This window comes from Mesoplodon mirus (genome assembly GCF_964341445.2).
Source record: "Mesoplodon mirus genome assembly, chromosome: 5".
Taxonomy (NCBI): Eukaryota; Metazoa; Chordata; class Mammalia; order Artiodactyla; family Ziphiidae; genus Mesoplodon; species Mesoplodon mirus.
The window spans coordinates 38,551,755-38,569,892 of NC_138980.1; the positions used below are offsets into that span (position 1 = coordinate 38,551,755).

An 18,138-nucleotide genomic window follows, 5' to 3' on the forward strand; every position below is an offset into this window, starting at 1 on the left:
GATTGGATTGTATGCTGGACGTTGTGAAAGATAAATTGTAGGCACTCTGGATTCTGTTGTGGTCCTCTGAAGAACATTGATTCTTTTTTTTTTTTTTCATAGGCAATTAAACTGTGTGGACTCAAGTTCCAAAGTCTGTTTTCCTGTAGGGAGAGGCAGGTGTTATCTTTTCTTTTAGCTTTAGCCGGGTTGGTTGGAGTCTGCCTTGCACATGGTTTAAGGGTCAGCAAGAGACTTGCACAGCATTTTTGGATAGAATTTGGACTCTTTTTTTTTTTTTTGGCTTTTTCCTTTCCTGCATGTTCTACTCCATTGTTGAACTGTTGTGGTCTCTTTGGGCTCTGTCTTCTCATTTTTCAATCTAGTTTCTATTTCTGGTAAATAACAGTGAAAAATGGGAAACTCGTCCCGTGCTGTTCCCTTATTGCAGGTATAGACTCCCCTCCAACTTCAACCTATCTTTGGTCACTCTCTAGAGCAGTACTGCCCAGTAGAATTTTCTGCAGTGATGGAAATGTTCCATATCGACACCAGTATGTGCCCAATATGGTAGCCACAAGCCACATGTGACTATTGAGTGTAGAAATGTTGCTGATACAACTGAAGAACAGAATTTTAAATTGTATTTAATTTTAATTAATTCAAATTTAAATGGCCACATGTGGCTAATGGATACCATATAGGACATGGCAACACCAGAGCTTTCAGGTAGTTTTTTAGTATGTAGTCCAGAGTTTATCATTGTTATCTGAGAAGGCCGGTCTGATGCAGCTAACTCCGCTATTACCAAAGACAGAACTCTTTTGGTGGTTTTTCATTAGTATCTGTCTGCATTTTGCTTTCATTTTTTTCCACTCAGTGATCCTCCCAAGTCCGTGAGCATAGAGCTTTTCCTCCTCCCCTCGTCCCAATTTGATATTTTCTTAATTGAAAAAAATTTTTAATTGTGGTAAAACACATATAACAAAAAGTTTATCATCTGGACCATTTTTAAGTGCACAGTTCAGTATTGTTAAGTATAGTCACATTGTGGTGTAACCATTCTCCACAACTTTTTCATATTCCCCAAACAGAAACTCTGTCCCCATTAAACACTTAACTCCCCACCCCCTCCCCCAGCCTCTGGCACCCATCATTCTACTTCCTGTCTCTATAAATTTGACTCCTCTAGGGACCCCCTATAAGTGGAATCAGACAGTATCTGTCTTTTTGAGACTGGTTTATTTCACTGAGCATCATGTCCTCCAGATTTATCTGTATTGTATCTTCTCCTTCTTTTGAACGCTTATGTAATATTTCATAGTATGGAATCCTGAGGTTTCTGTTCCCCAGCATTGGACATCCAGGTTGCTTCCAGTTCTCACTGGAAGGGAGAGAGGGAGGACCTCCAGAGGGACATAAGGAAATATGGGGGAGTGATGGATATATATGTTCATTATCTTGACTGAGGTGATGATTTCCACCAGTAGATACATATGTCAAATGCATTGAATCACACACTTTAGACATGCATGGTTTTTGCATGTCGTTCAATAAAGTCGTGTTGTTTTTGTTTTTGTTTTCAACTGTAATAGCCCAAGCTCCCCTTACACTCCCATCTGTATGCTTTATCCCTCCCAGTCCCCGTGCAGGTAACCTATCAGATCCTGCTGCTTCGCCCCGGCTTGCCTCTGGGGCTGGGCCTGCTCATTTCCCTCCCCAAACTTCCAGAGACCTGCTTCCCTCTCTTCCCTCAGTCCTTCTTGAGACCTCCCTGACCGAATCCCCAACACACACCCAAACTAGGTGATGCTGGGGACCCCAGAGATCTCTTCCTGGTCTGACCCTCCCTGTCTGGTAGTGGGAGAGACTCAGTTCTCTAAGCTCCCTGGGGCCAGCCAGGGCTGAACAGAAGCTTTGAAGAAAGACCTAGGGTGGGGTGGGGGCAGGGCTAGGGAGGGGGCTCTGCTTCCTTAGGGTGGGAAGGGTAGAAAGGGCCTCTTAAGGAGGGAATTGAATCTGACCCAGGTCTTAACTGGCCCAGTGAAGGGGGTGTGGGCACTTCCGGAAAAAGGCACCACCTATGTAAAGGCCTGGACTGCTGGCGGATGCTCTTGGGAATCCTAGCACCTAGGTGTGGGATAGTGCAGGAGTTATAGGAGGGAGGGAGCAGATTCCAGGAGATTGGGGACCCCACTGTCAGCCCCCAGGCAGCTGCAAAGCAACCCTCATGGCCCCACTGTTGGTTGCTTTATTGGGGGGCGGTATGGGGGCTGCATCACCAAGGGGTGGCGGTGCAGGCTGTGGTGAGGAGGGGTGGCCAGTGGGCTGCAGATTCTGGGGGACATGGCCTGGCTCACCCAGACCCCTTAGTCTGCCCGGGACAGGGTTGGGGGGTGGTATAGATGTTAAGAAAGCAAAATTCAATCGTGTGAGCCTCTGGGGCCCTGAAAAGGCTCTGGGACAGCTTAGGGGTGTGGTGGTGGTGTAGGACTTTGTTCCTTGGGAAACCTTGATAGGCAGAGACAGGCCTGTGAGCCCTGAGCTCACTGGTGGGCAGAGCAACTCCCTCCCCACCGTGGAGAGCTTCTAGCTCTGACTCACTCCCTTGTTGGCTGCATGCAGCTGCTGCTTGCTTTGAGCCTCTGGCTTCCCAGTTCTGAAACAAGGAGGCAGTGGACTTACACCATGGGGATCAAGCTAACCTTGCCCAATAAAGCAGGTGGTTTCTTTTTCTAGAAAGTTTGACCACCTGAGCCAGAGTCCTCCCATCCACCCACCTGTCCATGTGTCTGTTCTACCTGCTTTTTCATCCACTTAGCAAACATTTAGTTGGTACTTAACCATCGTCCTGGGCCCTGAGGGTACAGCAGTGACTAAACAACATTCTTGCCTTCATGAGGCTTATGTCTTGGGATGAGGCAGACAAACAAATGAATAAGAAAACAGATCAAGTGAGGTGAGGGGGCTGAAGCAACAAAATAGGGTAAGAAGATGGTATAATATGGTGGCTTCTTTGGTAGTGATCTGAGAAGACTTCCTGAGGAGGTAATACTGAACTGAGATGTGAATGATGAGACAGAGGTTGTGTGGGAGGACAGCACATTGCAAAGGCCCTGAAGCAGGAATGAGCTTGGTGGGTTGGACACAGCACGTGCAAAGGCCCTGGGGCAGGAATGAGCTTGGTGAATTGGAATCCCACCAAGCAGCCATTACAGTAAATTGAGCTAGTGCGGGGGAGGCGGGGATACTAACAGGGCCAGAGTGTAGAGGGCAGGAGTGTGTCTAAATATGAGGGGCTGAGGCAAGGCAGAGCCCTGGACTTGGGGCCCTCCTCAGGGTCCTTGAAGGTGGTTTCTCCTGGGCTGGCTGCATCTCTGGTCATTAGCACCCCGCAGGGACCCTGTTCAGAGAGGCCAGAGTGGAGGAGCCAGCGCCCAGTGCAGGGGCGGCTGTGGTTATCTACAAATAACCCCCACTTAGCCCATCATGTGTTCCCTGCCTGGGCCTCCAGCCGAAGGAGTCAGGTGACCCCGGGCAGCAGGCGAGGCTGCAGGGGCCGCATGAGTGTGTATGTGTGTGTCTGTTCTTCCCTGGGCAACCCAGACATCTGGAGTATGAATTGATTTCCTTTTTCACAACCCGGGCAAGTCCTACATTTCCAGCTAGATTTAAAATAAAACCAGTCTTTGTGCACATGTGCTGGGCAGTGCTGGGGCCTTTGGGGGTTCAGGGGAGCGACAGGGATCCTGTGCTCATCCCCCCCTCCACGTGTCAGCACAAAGCCCTGCTCTCTCTCTCTCTCTCCCCCAATCTGGGGATATTTTTAGCCACTAAGAAGGATTATCAGAGTCTGGCTCCCAGGTGGCAGGGGCAGGGCTGGGAGTGGGACCAAAGTGCCTTCAAGAAGCAGCTGGGCAGGGAGACCAGGCTGGGGAGAGGGGGCAGGGTGCGGTGAGGAGGATGAAGCCTCAGGCTACACCGGCCACCCAGTTGGCGATTCTCCAAATGACCCCTTAGCAGCCCAGGGTGAGCCAGCGCAGGCTCATTCATTTGCTACCTCTTTAAGGAAAGGCTGCAGAGGCCGGGGTGGGCGTTGGGGGAGGGGCGGTGGGGTGTGTGTCCAGGAAGAACCACTCAGAACCTGCGCAGACCAGCACCCTCCTTTCCAGACTGCTCCCCATCGCCCCGTCCTCTCTACTGCTAATAGTAACTGTGTTTTACTTAGTGCTCACTCCACCCCAGGCATTATTCCCAATCCCCTCTGTGTGGGGGCAGGGAGCATTGTTATTCCCATTTTACAGATGAGGGAACAGAAACATGAGTGACAAGGTCAATGACAAGGTCAATGGTGGGTAAATTGCAGGAATCAAATCCATTGCAACAGCAGCATGGAGCATTTACAAACTGCTCAGCTTCCTGAGCCCCCACAACGGTTCAGTAAAGCAGAGGGTCTGGCTGTACCCATTTTTCAGATGGGGCAGCTGAGGCCCAAGGAGACAGAGTGTCACAGGGAATGAGCAGAGGAGCCGGGGTCCAAGAGAGGAAAAAACGAAAGTTGGGGAGGAGTGCCTCCCTGACCCTCGTTCCCGCCTGCCCGTCGGGAGGAGGGCATCTGTCAGGGGCAGGCGTGGAAGAGAAGTTTGAACCTTGCTGGCCATGGATGCCTGGTTACAGCCGTACCTGAGCCCCTTCTGTGTGCCAGACCCTGCCCACGTGTTCCACATGCAGGCTCACTGGCCTGCTCGACCACAATGCATGGACATGGGTGACTTCTCAAACCTCAGAGTCTCTTCTTTATCAAGAGGCTAAAGGGGGTGGGCAAACAGACAGACACAGGTTAGAGAAAGGGTAGGAGGTCCAAGGCTAAGACCTCTGCGGTTAGGGTGTGTCAGTCTGAAGCCCCCTTGGAAGGCTTGCAGGTTTGGAAAGTGCATTCTGTTTCCCTTTCTGACTTGGGGACCAGAAAGGGCGATGCCTGCTTCAGCTGAGGGGACTGGGGCTTGAGGCTGGTCATGCTTCCTTCCTTTTCCAGCCCCCTGCCCCACCCCACCAAAAAGACTGCCTGGCCAGCTTCCAATGTCACAGTGAATGAGGCAGAACTGGCAGAGGGTGCTTTAACCGGATCTGAAGTAGGGACAATCAGGAGGTGCCTCCAGGAGGAAGTGGCAACTGAACAGGGTTTTGAAGGATGCATAAGAGTTTGCCAGAGAGACACGAGGGCTGAGACCTTGCCAGCTTTCCCCACCATTTTATGTCCTCAGCACCCAGCATGGGACAATAAATATTAGATGGGCATTCTAGGCAGAGGACAGCATTTGTAAAGGCTGAGGTGTGTGAAATCATACAGTGTGTGTGATTGTATCAGAGCGTATCAAACAGTGAATCGTGGGCTTTGAGGCTGGGGACGTGGGCAGAGGCCTGGGGTTACGAGATGCCATTGCTCTTGTGTGTTCTCACTTGTCCCCAAAGCTCATCATGACATGCTAGCACCATGGCTGTGGTGGACCCGATCTTGGGTGGGGGGTGAACATGTGGCTGGGGGCTTGGACCCCTGGGTTCTGGCTCCAGCTCTAGCTGGCTGGGGGCCTTCCCAGGATGCCCAGCCCACTTATATCTGCACTGGGCATCTGCACTGCCCACTGATATCTCTAGCTGGCTGGGGGTCTTCAGATGGGTGGGAGGACCCCTCAGGAGAAGTCTATAGATGCCCTGTGGTGGGTGTGGCTCCTGCTAGGAGGCTGTGGAGAGTGAGGCCAGGAATTCCGGGCTGGGTGTGTGCAGTTATGCCCCAGTGGGTGCATGGGATCAAGCGAAATTTGCCTGTTAGTGAAGTTGGTTTCTTTTTTTTTTAAACCATTTTAAAAAAATTGAAATATAGTTAATTTACAATGTTGTGTTAGTTTCAGGCGTACAGCACAGTGATTCAGTTATGTGTGTGTGTGTGTGTGTGTGTGTATTTTTTTTCAGATTCTTTTCCATTATAGGTTATTACAAGATACTGAGTATAGTTCCCTGTGCTATACAGTAGGTCCTTGTTGTTTATCATGTTATACATAGTAGTGTGTATATGTTAATCCCAAACTCCTAATTTATCTCTTTTTAGAGAGCTCAACAACCTGGGCAGAAGTTCCCCCATCCACCTGTCCACCTGTCTATTCTGTCTGGGCCTCCTGAGCCTTGTGGGTCTAAACTAGCCACTGTCACATGCCTGTCTTTTTTTTTTTTAATTTTTTTTTTTTTTTTTTTTTTGCGGTACACGGGCATCTCACCATTGTGACCTCTCCCGCCGCGGAGCACAGGCTCCGGACGCGCAGGCTCAGCGGCCATGGCTCACGGGCCCAGCCACTCTGTGGCACGTGGGATCTTCTCAGACCGGGGCACGAACCCGCGTCCCCTGCATTGGCAGGCAGACTCTCAACCACTGCGCCACCGGGGAAGCCCTAAACATTTTTTTAAACTATCTATTTACAGATGATATAATCTTTTTTTTTCTTTATTTTTTTTTGGCTGTGTCAGGTCTTAGTTGCGGCACACGGGACCTTCGTTGAGGCACGTGGGATCTTTTCATTGCGGCCCAAGGGCTCTTGTGGCGCACGGGTTTCTCTCTAGTTGTGGCGTGTGGGCTCCAGAGCGCGTGGGCTTTGTAGTTTGTGGCACGTGGGCTCTCTCGTTGAGGCGCCCAAGCTCAGTAGTTGTGGCACACGGGCTTAGTTGCCCCGTGGCATGTGGGAATCTTAGTTCCCTGACCAGGGATCAAACCCGCATCCCCTGCATTGGAAGGCGGATTCTTTACCACTGGACCACCAGGGAAGTCCCCAGACACCTGTGTTAAAGAAAAATGCACAACAGGAGAGGTGTGAGTTTACGTATTGTTGGGTCTTTACTGAGGACTATAGCCCTGAAGAAGGCCACTCAGTAGCTCTGAGTAAACAGCTCCAAAGAGGTAGGGGAGTAGCCAGAATATATATGAATTTTTTTGGCTAGGAAATGCATGCAATCAAGCATACATCTTGGGAAAGGATGACTGCCAATCACAAAGAACAGATATCTCAAGTTAATGACGTTCGTGCTTGTCTGTGTATGGGAAGATACACGAATCTGAGGTCATTGAAATTCTTCCTGCTGTGCGTCTGAACTATCCAGGGACCCTTTGATCCAAAGCACAAAACGCCTCATCGTATTTTTTTTTCCCATCCTGAATCCCCCTCAAGGTGCACTGCCTGCCGGTTGCAGTTTAACCCTTTTTATAACTGGATAGTGAGCGACACCCTTTGTTCCTTTGTTTGTTTGTTTGTTTGACACTTTTGCCCACTTGTCAGCCTGCTGCCTTTTGGTGTCCCCCCCCACGCTGGAGTGTCCAGTGGTGGCGGCTACTACTAATCACTTCAATGATGCCTGAACCTGGACACCATAAGGCATGGTCTGTGGGCTGGTCCCTCATCTACACCCCTTCCCTGGGGGATTCCATCCATCCCCTGCCCCAACCCTGGAGGAGCTTCTTGTCACCAAACCCATCTCCTGCCCCCAAATCCACTGTCGATGGAAAAAAAATGCACAACCGAAAAGTTGAGAATTATGTTTTGTTCTGCAGACATTCTGAGGACTTCAAGCCCAGGAAACAGCCTCTCAGGTAGCTCTAAGGAACTGCTCCAGAGAGGTAAGGGAGGAGCCCGGATAAATACAGGGGTTTTTGCAACAAAGACCAGGTAGTCAGAACATCAAACGATTACTGTTAATTAAAAGAAAACCAGATAGCTCAAGTTAAGGAATTCTCTCTGTTTGGGAAGATGCAAGAATCTGGGCTTACTGAATTCATTTCTTTGATATGCACCTCAGCTATCTGGGCCAGCAATCTGTGCTTTCTCTTCCTGAGTCTCCTTGGGGTGCACTGTCGGGGGTGGGTGTAGCTAGATGGCAGGCATGCTGTTTCCATCCTGAGTTCCCTCAGAACTCACCATGGGGGGAGGGGGGACAGCAGCTGTAATGTGGTGGCTTGTTGGCTGCAACATCCTTTGCTTACTGACACAGCAGGCAATATTTTTTCATGACACATCTCCGTGGATTTAAACATTAGGCACACGATGACTGACAGTTCACCTTCCCCCAACTTGTCTTGTCTAACACCAAACCCACCTCCTGCCCCCAAATCCATTCACCATCCTGGTTCACCCAGTTCCTCAGACTCTGAGAATTTTTCTTTTTCTGTATTTGACTTGTGATATTGTGATCTATAATGAGAAGTAGATATTTGGCCTTCCTCGGTTCCTGGCACAGAGGGTTTAAAACCCTGAGAATTTCCTAAATGATAAGAGGAGTAAAGGTGCCTTTTGTTATGTTAATGAGGTGACTTTTGGAAAGCCCCCCCACTCAGGTCACCTAAGGCTGGGACTGGTTGCCAGGGGAACCAACCTCTTGATGAAAGGGTTGGAACTTTCATTCCCACCCCTGGACCTCCAGTGGCCATGGATTTAATTACTACGACTATGTTATGAAGCCGCCATAAAAACCCTTAAGGATGGGGATTCGGAAAGCTTCCAGGTTGATGAACAAGAGATGTGCGGGGACTGGTGCATCTGGGGAGTGCGTGGAAGCTCCGCCCCCTTCCCCGATACCTTGCCCTATGATTCTTTCCATCTGGCTATTCCTGAGTTATATATCCTTTTATAATAAATCGGTCATCTAGGAAGTAAACTGTTTGTGTCCTGTGAGCTGCTGTAGAAAATTAATTGAACCAAGGAGGGCTCGTGGGGACCTCCATCTATGTCCAGTTGGTCAGAAGCACAGGTGACAATCTGGACTTGTGCTTGGCGTCTGAAGTGGGATGGGTACAGCCTTGTGGGACTGAGCCCTCAACCGGTGTATCTCCAGGTAGATGGTGTCAGAGTTGAGTTGAATTGTAGGATACACAGCTGGTGTCAGGTGGTGTGGGGGAAAAAAACCCACCTGTTGGAATTGAAATCAGAATCATCGACTTTTTTTTGAAAGGTATTTTATTGAAGTATAGTTGCTTTACAATGTTGTGTCAATTTCTGCTGTACAGCAAAGTGATTCAGTTATATATATATACACACACATTCTTTTTCATATTCTCTTCCATTATGGTTTATCACTGAACATTGAATATAGTTCCCTGTGCTATACAGTAGCACCTTGTTGTTTATCCATTCTATATGTAATAGTTTGTATCTGGTAACCCCAAACTCCCACTCCATCTCTCCCCCACCCAGCCTCCCCTTGGCAACCACAAGCCTGTTCTCTATGTCTGTGAGTCTGTTTCATAGATGAGTTCATTTGTGTCATATTTTAGCAGAATCATAGACTTTTTCAAGGCAAACTTTTTTTTTTTTTTGAGGGGTAGGAGTTTATTAATTAATTTATTTTTGCTGTGTTGGGTCTTCGTTTCTGTGCGAGGGCTTTCTCTAGTTGTGGCAAGCGGGGGCCACTCTTCATCGCGGTGCGCAGGCCTCTCACTATCGCGGCCTCTCTTGTTGCGGAGCACAGGCTCCAGATGTGCAGGCTCAGTAGTTGTGGTTCACGGGCCTAGTTGCTCCGCGGCATGTGGGATCGTCCCAGACCAGGGCTCGAACCCGTGTCCCCTGCATTAGCGGGCAGATTCTCAACCACTGCACCACCAGGGAAGCCCCAAGGCAAACATTTGAATCTGCACAGAGAAAGAGCCCACAACATAGATGCACAACTCAGTGAATTTTCTCTATAATAATGCCCCCTTAATGATGTCCACATCCTAATCCTGGAACCTGGGGATACGCTACCTAACGTGGCAAAGGGAAGGTGAGATTGCAGATGGAATTAAGGTTGCTAATCGGCTGACCTTGAGATGGGGGGAACGATCCTGGATTATCTGGGTTGGCCCCCCTTCTGGCCTCCAAGGCCACTTCCTGTATGGCAACCAACACCCCCCCTCCCCTGCTTGCCATCTTACCTACAATAAAAACACGGGCCATAGAACTCCCAGACTGCACGAAATGGAGTGTAAAATGGTACAGCCACCCCAGAACACAGTTTGGCAGTTGCTTATGAAGGAAAACATGCAGAATGACCCAGCAATTCCACTCCTCCGGATGGACCCAGGAGACAGGAAAACTTCTGTTCACACAAGACTTGGATGTGAATGCTCTGAACAGCTTTGTTCATAATTCCCCAACGCTGAATGCATCCCAAATACCCATCAACAAGCAAATGATAACCAATCGTGGTATATTCATTTGGTGTCAGAGATTCGGGAATAAGAAAAAAAGAAGCTCGGGACTTTCCTGGTGGTCCAGTGGTTAAGAAACCACCTTCCAATGCAGGGGTCACGGCTTCAATCCCTAGTCGGGGAACTAAGATCCCACATGCTGCAGGGCAACTAAGCCCGCACGCCACAACTACTGAGCCCCAGTGTGTGCGCTCTAGAGCCCACACGCCACAACTAGAGAGAAGCCCACATGCCGCAACTAAGACCTGGCGCAGCCAAATAAATAAATAAATATTTTTTTAAAAAAAAAAAGAAGGAAGCTACTGATCTTGGAACAATAGGGATGAATCTTGAAAATATTACACAAGTGAAAGAAGCTAGACACAAAGACAGGGTCTGTGATTCCATTTATATAAAGTTCTGGAACAGACAAAAGTAATCCCTGATGGAAAAAAAACCGGAGCAGACGTTACCTTTGGACAGTAGAGATGGAGGCTGGCTGGGAAAGGGCCCAAGAGAGAACCTTGTGGAGGGATGGGAGTGTTTGTGGCCAGAGGTTGGTTTACACAGGTGCGTGTATTTGTCAAAACTCAGCAACTGTACAGTTAACATGAGTGCATTTTGCTCTAGTAAATTTTACCTTGAAAGAAAAAAAAAACACGTAAGTCAATATCGAACTCTAGTTAATGATCTGCACGCTGAAAATATTTAGGGGTGATGTGACTTGATGTCTGCTGCTTCTTAAAAATTTTTTCTTGAAATATAGTTGATGTACAATGTTGTGTTAGTTTCAGGTGTACAGCAAAGTGATTCAGTTATACATATACGTATACACATATATATATTTACTTTTTAGATTCTTTTCCATTATAGGTTATTACAAGATACTGAGTATAGTTCCCTGTGCTATACAGTAGGTCCTTGTTGATTATCTATTTTATATATAATAGTGTGTATATTTTAATCCCAAGCTCCTAATTTATCCCTCCCCCAACCCGAGCTGCTTATTTTGAAATGCACCGAGAAATGCACTGGTGGGTGGATAGAGGGATGGATGGATACATGGGCAGATGTGTGATGAAGCAATAGACCAAAACGTGAATGGGAGAGTCTGGTGGTGGGTATATAGATGTTCACTGTAAATTCACCTTTTCTGTAGGTTTGAAATTTTTCATCACAAAATGTTGGAGGAAGTCATCCAAATTCCACAGGCCCTGCATGACCTGCCCCGTCCCCTCCCTGCCCTCCCCTCCTCCCGCTCTCCCCTTGCTCACTCTGCTCCAGACACACAGGAATCCTTACTGGTTCTCCAACACTCAGTTTTACTCAGTCCTGCCTCAGGGCCTTTGTACCTGCTGCTCATTTCTCTGGAAGGCCCCTCCCAGCCCCCTTCGCAGCACCACTACCTTCTTCTGCACAAACCCAGGCCCTCCTCATCTCTAGGTCTCAGCTCAGATGGTGTATGAGCTGAGACCTAGCTCAGACCTTCCTTGATAAATCGCACCACCCTGTTTATTTTCTACCAGACCCATCACACTGTGTTATTTATTTATGAATCTGTTTACTTGTGTATTGGTTGCCTCCCCCTGCTGGGCTGTGAGCTTCATGGTGACAGGAATGTGTCTGCTTTGTTCCCTGCTTGCGTCCCCAACATCCAGCCCCAGGCTGGCATGTACAAGCCGCTCAGAGAATATCTTGTGGATGGATGGATGGATGAGTGGATGGGTGGGTGGATGAACAGATGGATGGACAGATGGCTGTACGCATAGATGTGCAGGTAGGCAGGCAGATGGCTGGATGGATGAACAGATGAATAGGTGGATGGATGGATGAGTAGATGGACAGTGGGTGGGTGGATGGATGGATGGACAGACAGGTAGACAGACAGGTGGGTAGATGGATGTATGGATAGGCGGATGGATGGATGGGAAGATGGACAGGTAGGTGGGTGGATGGATAGATGGCTGGCTGGCTGGCTGGCTGGTTGGGTAGGTGTACAGGTGGGCAAGCAGACGATATGGCTGAATGGATGAACAGATGAATAGGTGGATTGATGAACAGATGAGTAGATGGACTATGGGTGGGTGGGTGAATGGATGGATGGATGGACAGACAAACAAATGAATGAACAAACTTTGCAAGTGGGGACCAGTGTGGGGTTAGGGCACTTAGTCTTAAATCTTGGGAACAGGAGAAGCTATTTGGGCTCATCAGGACAGCTGGGCCCCACTGCAGCTCCCCAGAAGCTCTTGGTGGAAAGTTGGCCCACCTCGACCACTGCTTCATTATCTGGCAGCAAGCTCGATCACGCAGTAGGCTCTCTTGCCAAGCTGCAGCCGGGCTCTTGGGATGGCGAGCGAGATAGCCGACATTCACACCTCAAGGGGAGTCCATGTGTGGATGGTTGGCCAGGGAGAGAATCGTGGATTTCCTTAAATCCTTCATCTTTGGGCTGTATCAGAGGCATCTTCCCACAGTGGCAGAAGACCTTCCCAGACATTTTGAGAACTCAAGTTCGTGACCCCGATCAGCCACTCCCTTGATTCTGGCCGCTGTTCTCATGTCTGTAGAGTACAGAATAATAACTACTGTCATGAGCTGTATTTAAGGGTCAATAAGCACTGGGCTAAGCAGTTTGTGTGCCGTATCAGGCTGGGCTGAGAGGTGGGTATTACTGTCCCTATTTTACAGATGAACTTGAGATTCAGAGAGGTCAGGTCATTTGCCTGAGGACACCCAGCCCAAGTCTGTCCTTAACACTGGCTCTAATAAACTTCAGGTTGCTAGGCACTGGGGGGTGTGAGGGCGAGGTGCTGGGCCCTCCCACTACCCGTCCTGTGTGCCAAGTTCTCCATTAACTGGACCGTGTGTCCACAGTATGTGGTCCAGCCTGAATGAGTGGCTATGGCAGGAGAGGTTCTGGCTACCACCCAACAACTCGTGGGCTGTACTGGAGGACCGCGATGGCCTGGTCTACGCCCACCCCCAGGACATGCTGATGGCCCTGCCCCTGGCTCTGGCCCTGGTGGCTGTGCGCTTCGCCTTCGAGAGGTGAGTGTCCGCTGTGCCCTGGCAGGTTGAGCCTGTCATCGCTCGTGTGTGCGCAGCACCCGCCCTGTGCTCTCCCATCTGTGTGATTTCATCCTCATGTGTCCCCGGACGGAGCCTGGCTTTGAGTCAGAGTGCTTTTTTGGGCTCCATCCTGCCCCCAGCTGCCACCACCCCCGCTCCGATAGTCTCTGATGCCTGGAATGCTGGCTGCAGCTCAGGTCTGGGTGTGCCAGCATCTTCAGAAAACAAGTGGGGGCCCTGGAGGGGATGTGCCTGCTTTGCTGACCTAGGATGGGTCTGCAGAGGCCAGTGAGTAAGCAAAGAAACTCCTGCCCACTCCCTCCTCCCTCTGTCCTGTATGGGCACCTCTCCCCCATCCCCACCTCCTGCCCTCTCCCTTACCGCCTTTTTCTCCTGCTCCCCTTTCTAGCCAAAGGAAGGGGCATAGGCACTCCAGCCCCCCTTTGGGGGCCCCCTCCACTCACCCCCAGCCTCCTGGAGCCTGGCAGCCGGCCCCCGAGTATATGCTGCCTGCCCAGGTTCCCAGTGCCCTCCTGGTTGCCAGACCCCATGGATTTTTAGTCATTTCTCATGTGACCCAAACGCTGCCCCAAACTGGAGTTCCTTCTCCTTCTCTGGCTGTCCATCTCTTGGGTCCCTTCCCTCTGACCTAGGTGGTCCCACCCTTTTCTACATGACTAATGCTGCGGTTACAGCTCCCAGACCTGCCTTGCCCCCATGGCCTACCCCCACCAGGCCTGCCCCCCCTTCCCCCAGCTTCCCCCTCCATGCCTGAGGGCCCCTCCCCCTCCCCTTCCTCCACATCTCACATGTTGTTTCAGGTCCCCCACCTTCTTTGCGACCCCCTGGCCTTTGCACTCACTCCCCTGCAGTTCCTTCAAGGCTGGGTTCCAGGGAAGCCTGCCCTGCCCCTCTCCCCACAAAGCCCTTAACCCCCTCTGGCCCTCACTTCGGGTCCTTCCCTGTGTCCCACTCTTTGACCACAGGGATGTGCGAGCATTCTACACTTTGCTTTGTCTCTCCCACTCATGAGGAGCTTCCTAGGGTCTGGGCTCCCAGGACACAGGCTGGACATGGGGAATCCAGGGCATGTCCACTGACACTGTATTTACTAGATACTCTTCGGGTTCTTCCTCTGTGCCACCCATTGCTCTAAGCAGTTTGTGTGTCTTAACTCAGCCCTCACCCAGTGAGGTTGTACTGTTATTATCCCCATTTTACAGAAGCGGAAATGGAGGCACAGAGAGGTCAAATGACCTGCCTGAGGTCACACAGCAGGTAGTTCAGCGAGGATCGAGGCTTTGCCTCAGGGATTCTGGGAGGCCCAATTCAGCCAGGCCTTGAAGGCTGGGTCTATTTTCCCACCTATTTAGCCAGTGGCTCCAGCTGAGGTGGCAGTGTTAACTCCTCCCAAAGGCATCCCTTGCCTTTCTAAAGGGCAATGGGGTTGGAAGTAGCTTTTCTGGGGTCAAACAAAGGCAGAGGTTTTCCCTGTTAAGGGAAAATGAATCCTGGGTTTGCCATTCACTTGCTGTGTCACCTTGAGCGTGTTTCTGGCCTCTCTGAGCCTCAGTTTGCCCATCAGGACAATGGGGACAATACTAGCGTTAAGTGAGCCAGCACACGAGGTGGACTTGGACACATGCTTGGCAGATCCTAAGCGTTCAGTAAATGGCTGTCATGTCCCATTCCCACCCCCGCCTGCCCCCCAACACGATTGAGTCTGGAATAATTTCCTTGCTGGGCTGCTCTGAGCCTCAGTTTCCCCCAATGAAAGGTGATATTAGGATGGTGGACATGCAATTTGGTCCCGACCCCTGGTCTTGGGGGCCCCCCTGTGGGTAATGTGGTAATTGACTCACCAGGGTCCCGGCTCCTCCAAGTGTGCACAAGGGAGGGGGGGATGCTGGGTGGAGGGAGGCCTGAGAAGGAGCAGACCTGCTTCTGCCCATGCGGGGGGGGCCCCCAGCCTGGTAGCGGGGCAGATCAGGACCCAGGCCATCATGAGACAGGCATCGAGGGGACTCTCATCCCTGGTTTGGGATGGAGTGAAGGTGCCTGGGTACCACCAAAGTTGTTGTTCATCCCCCATCCTGAAGACCAATCCAGCTTCCTCTCTTAGGTTGGGCACAATGCAACAGCCAGGCTACCACCTCCAGGGTCCTAAAATGCGGCCCATTGAGCCCCCGTTTCCCCACCTGGACTGACAAGCTGTGTCTCCCCTACACCCAGATTCATTGGCCTGCCCCTGAGTCGGTGGCTGGGTGTGCGGAACCAGACCAGAAGGCCGGTGAAGCCCAATGCCACGCTGGAGAAACACTTCCTTATGGAAGGGCAGAGACCCACAGAGGTGAGATCCCTGACCCCCTCCTCCCTCCCCATTGGCCTGCCTGGGTCCCCTGGGGGAGGTTCTAGAGGGGGTGCAAGAAAACCTCTGTGGGAGGCTGTCCCCACCCCCAGCCCCTTGAATCCCAGTTCCCATCAGCCTGTCTGTGAGCAGGGCTGGGTTTTTATAAGGCCTCTTTTTGGGGGGACCCCCACCCTGTGAAACCCCCTACTCCCCCATCTCCAAAGGCAGAGCACCCCACAGGCGAGGCCTGGGGCTCTAGGGGAGGGGGGGCAGAGCTGGGTCCCGCCTGTCCTGGGACGGGGGCAGGAGGCCACCTCTGTGACCCTGGCCCCCATCACTCCCTCCCCAGCCCCAGATGAGCCTCCTGGCGACCCAGTGTGGGCTCACACTGCGACAGACCCAACACTGGTTCCGGAGACGCCGGAACCAGGACCGGCCCTGCCTGACCAAGAAGTTCTGTGAGGCCAGGTAAGCCCAGGGTGGGGCCGGGAAGGGGGAGTCTGGGGTGCAGCAGGGGGTCTGGTCCTTTGGCAGCTGCCTCAGGGGCTCCCTCCCCGCCTGCAGCTGGAGGTTCGCCTTCTATCTGTGCTCCTTCATCGGTGGAATCTCGGTTCTTTACCACGTGAGTGTACCTGACAGCTCACCTGCCCTATCCCTCAAGCACCTAGTACGCGCTGGGCCTGGATTGGATTGGGGAGGGGTGTGTGGGGTTCGGGCAGAGGGGCAAACATGTGCTAAGGCACAGAGAGGGAGGGTGGAGGGAGTGAGGCCAGGTGGTGGTCAATGTTCACTCGATGGGTGCCTATTGAGAGGACCTACTCTGCGTCAGGGCTGGGGATTCTGAATCAGCCCCTGGTCTACAGTGAGAGCAGAGTTGCAACCAGGCAGGAGACAGCCGGCCTGAGTGACAGCAGCACGTCAAGGGCCAAGGAGGCCTGAGGAGGCCCCAGGCCGGGGGCTGGGGGTTGGGGGGGCTGGGTTCTAACCTCTGGACAACTTCAGACTCCCGTGTCCCTGCAGGAATCGTGGCTGTGGACGCCGGTAATGTGCTGGGACGGTTACCCACAGCAGGTGAGTGGGAGGGGTGGTGTCTGGAGGCTAGTGGGAGGGTCAGGGCAGTCAGAGTTCCTGTGGCCACAGGCAAGAGCGCCAAAGCTGGACATCACACCATCATTCCCCCCCTGAATCCCACTCTATTTTTTGGCTCCCGTGTGGAATGGAGAGGGGCCAGGAGTCAGGACATACTGGGAGCAGGAGCTGCCACAAGACCACTGCCCTTCATTACCTCTAAGGATGGGGAGCTCATGCCTTCCTCACTCATTGGGATTCATGTGTCATGGGTTTGAGCAAATGGGGAGGGCCCTACCCCACGCCCCATGTCCCGTGGGAATCTCCACTCCCCACAGCTAACCTTGCACTCCCTGCCACAGCCCCTGAAGCCGGCCCTGTACCACTGGTATCTCCTGGAGCTGAGTTTCTACGTCTCTCTGCTGATCACACTGCCCTTCGACACCAAGCGCAAGGTGAGGCCAGGCCAAGAGTCTGGCCTGGGGCGGTCATGACCCAGTTCCAGGAGGAGAGGGGTGGCCTCACCCCACACCCCGAGACCCTTGGTGTCTCAGGCAGGAGGCATAGGGTCCACATGCCAAGCAACCCCCTGGGAGGGCCTGCTCCCAGCCCTGCGGGGTGGGGCCCCTCCAGCCCCCCAGCCTCATCCCGGCTGTGACCCTCCGTCTCCCGCAGGATTTCAAGGAGCAGGTGGCACATCACTTTGTGACCATCGCCCTGATCGTCTTCTCCTACAGCACGAATCTGCTGCGCATCGGCTCTCTGGTGCTGCTATTGCACGACTCCTCCGACTACCTGCTGGAGGTGCGCCTGGCGCAGCCCGACCCCTCCCACCCCCCCGCCCCCCCGCCCTCCCAGGTACCCCTGGTGTTGAGGCCCACCCCCTGTCAGTCTTCCTGGGAGGTGAGGCCCCACCCCCGCCATCCGCAGACCCCGCACTTTCTACCTTTCTAGGCAATTCCTAGAGATAAGACCCGCCCCAATTCACCAGGCCCAGGCCGAGGCACCTTTTCCCTGGGGGGAGGCCCCGCCCTTCCCGCGTGCTGCCGCCGCTGCCCCACCCCCAGGTGCATTTCTCTCTGCTGTCCCCTCCAGGCCTGTAAGTTGTTCAACTACACGCACTGGCGGCGCGTGTGCGACGCTCTCTTCATCATCTTCTCGCTGGTCTTCTTCTACACTCGCCTCGTGCTCTTCCCCACCCAGTGAGTCAGCCCTCCCGCTGGGGCTTGGGGAGGTGGGGGGCGGTGGGGCGGCGGAGATCCAAGCCCGCCTCACCCTCCGTTCCTCGGTTTCCCGATCCAGATAGCTGGGGTGTTGGCTGGGAGGTTTCCAGGAGGAGCAAGGAAGGGTGTTCCTGGCACAGGGCACAGCATATGCAAAGGCCCAGAGGTAGGAGAAACGGAAAACTGGGCTTAGTCATCATCCCCTGCCGTGTGCCTGGAACATGGGTTGGGCTAAAGTCTTTGCC

The 18,138-nt window shown here is 52.2% G+C and overlaps 2 protein-coding genes across 3 annotated transcripts in view; one reads left to right on the forward strand and one right to left on the reverse strand.

The window, feature by feature from the left end:
- Positions 1-18,138, forward strand: part of CERS4 (ceramide synthase 4) — a 40,540-nt gene that overhangs the window by 18,619 nt on the left and 3,783 nt on the right. The window contains exons 2-10 of one of the 2 annotated variants that reach the window (XM_082620248.1): positions 7,574-7,639; positions 13,058-13,231; positions 15,485-15,602; positions 15,952-16,070; positions 16,167-16,224; positions 16,623-16,673; positions 17,033-17,125; positions 17,346-17,474; positions 17,766-17,872. In XM_082620248.1, coding sequence (XP_082476374.1) covers positions 13,059-13,231; positions 15,485-15,602; positions 15,952-16,070; positions 16,167-16,224; positions 16,623-16,673; positions 17,033-17,125; positions 17,346-17,474; positions 17,766-17,872 — 848 coding nt within the window. In that variant the 5' untranslated portion in view covers positions 7,574-7,639; position 13,058. The remainder of the gene's footprint in view (positions 1-7,573; positions 7,640-13,057; positions 13,232-15,484; positions 15,603-15,951; positions 16,071-16,166; positions 16,225-16,622; positions 16,674-17,032; positions 17,126-17,345; positions 17,475-17,765; positions 17,873-18,138) is intronic. The other variant, XM_082620247.1, reaches the window with a different exon arrangement.
- Positions 11,450-18,138, reverse strand: part of CD320 (CD320 molecule) — a 39,444-nt gene continuing 32,755 nt past the window's right edge. The window contains exon 5 of the mRNA XM_082620249.1: positions 11,450-12,744. Within this exon, the coding sequence (XP_082476375.1) occupies positions 12,638-12,744 (107 nt within the window). The 3' untranslated portion in view covers positions 11,450-12,637. The remainder of the gene's footprint in view (positions 12,745-18,138) is intronic.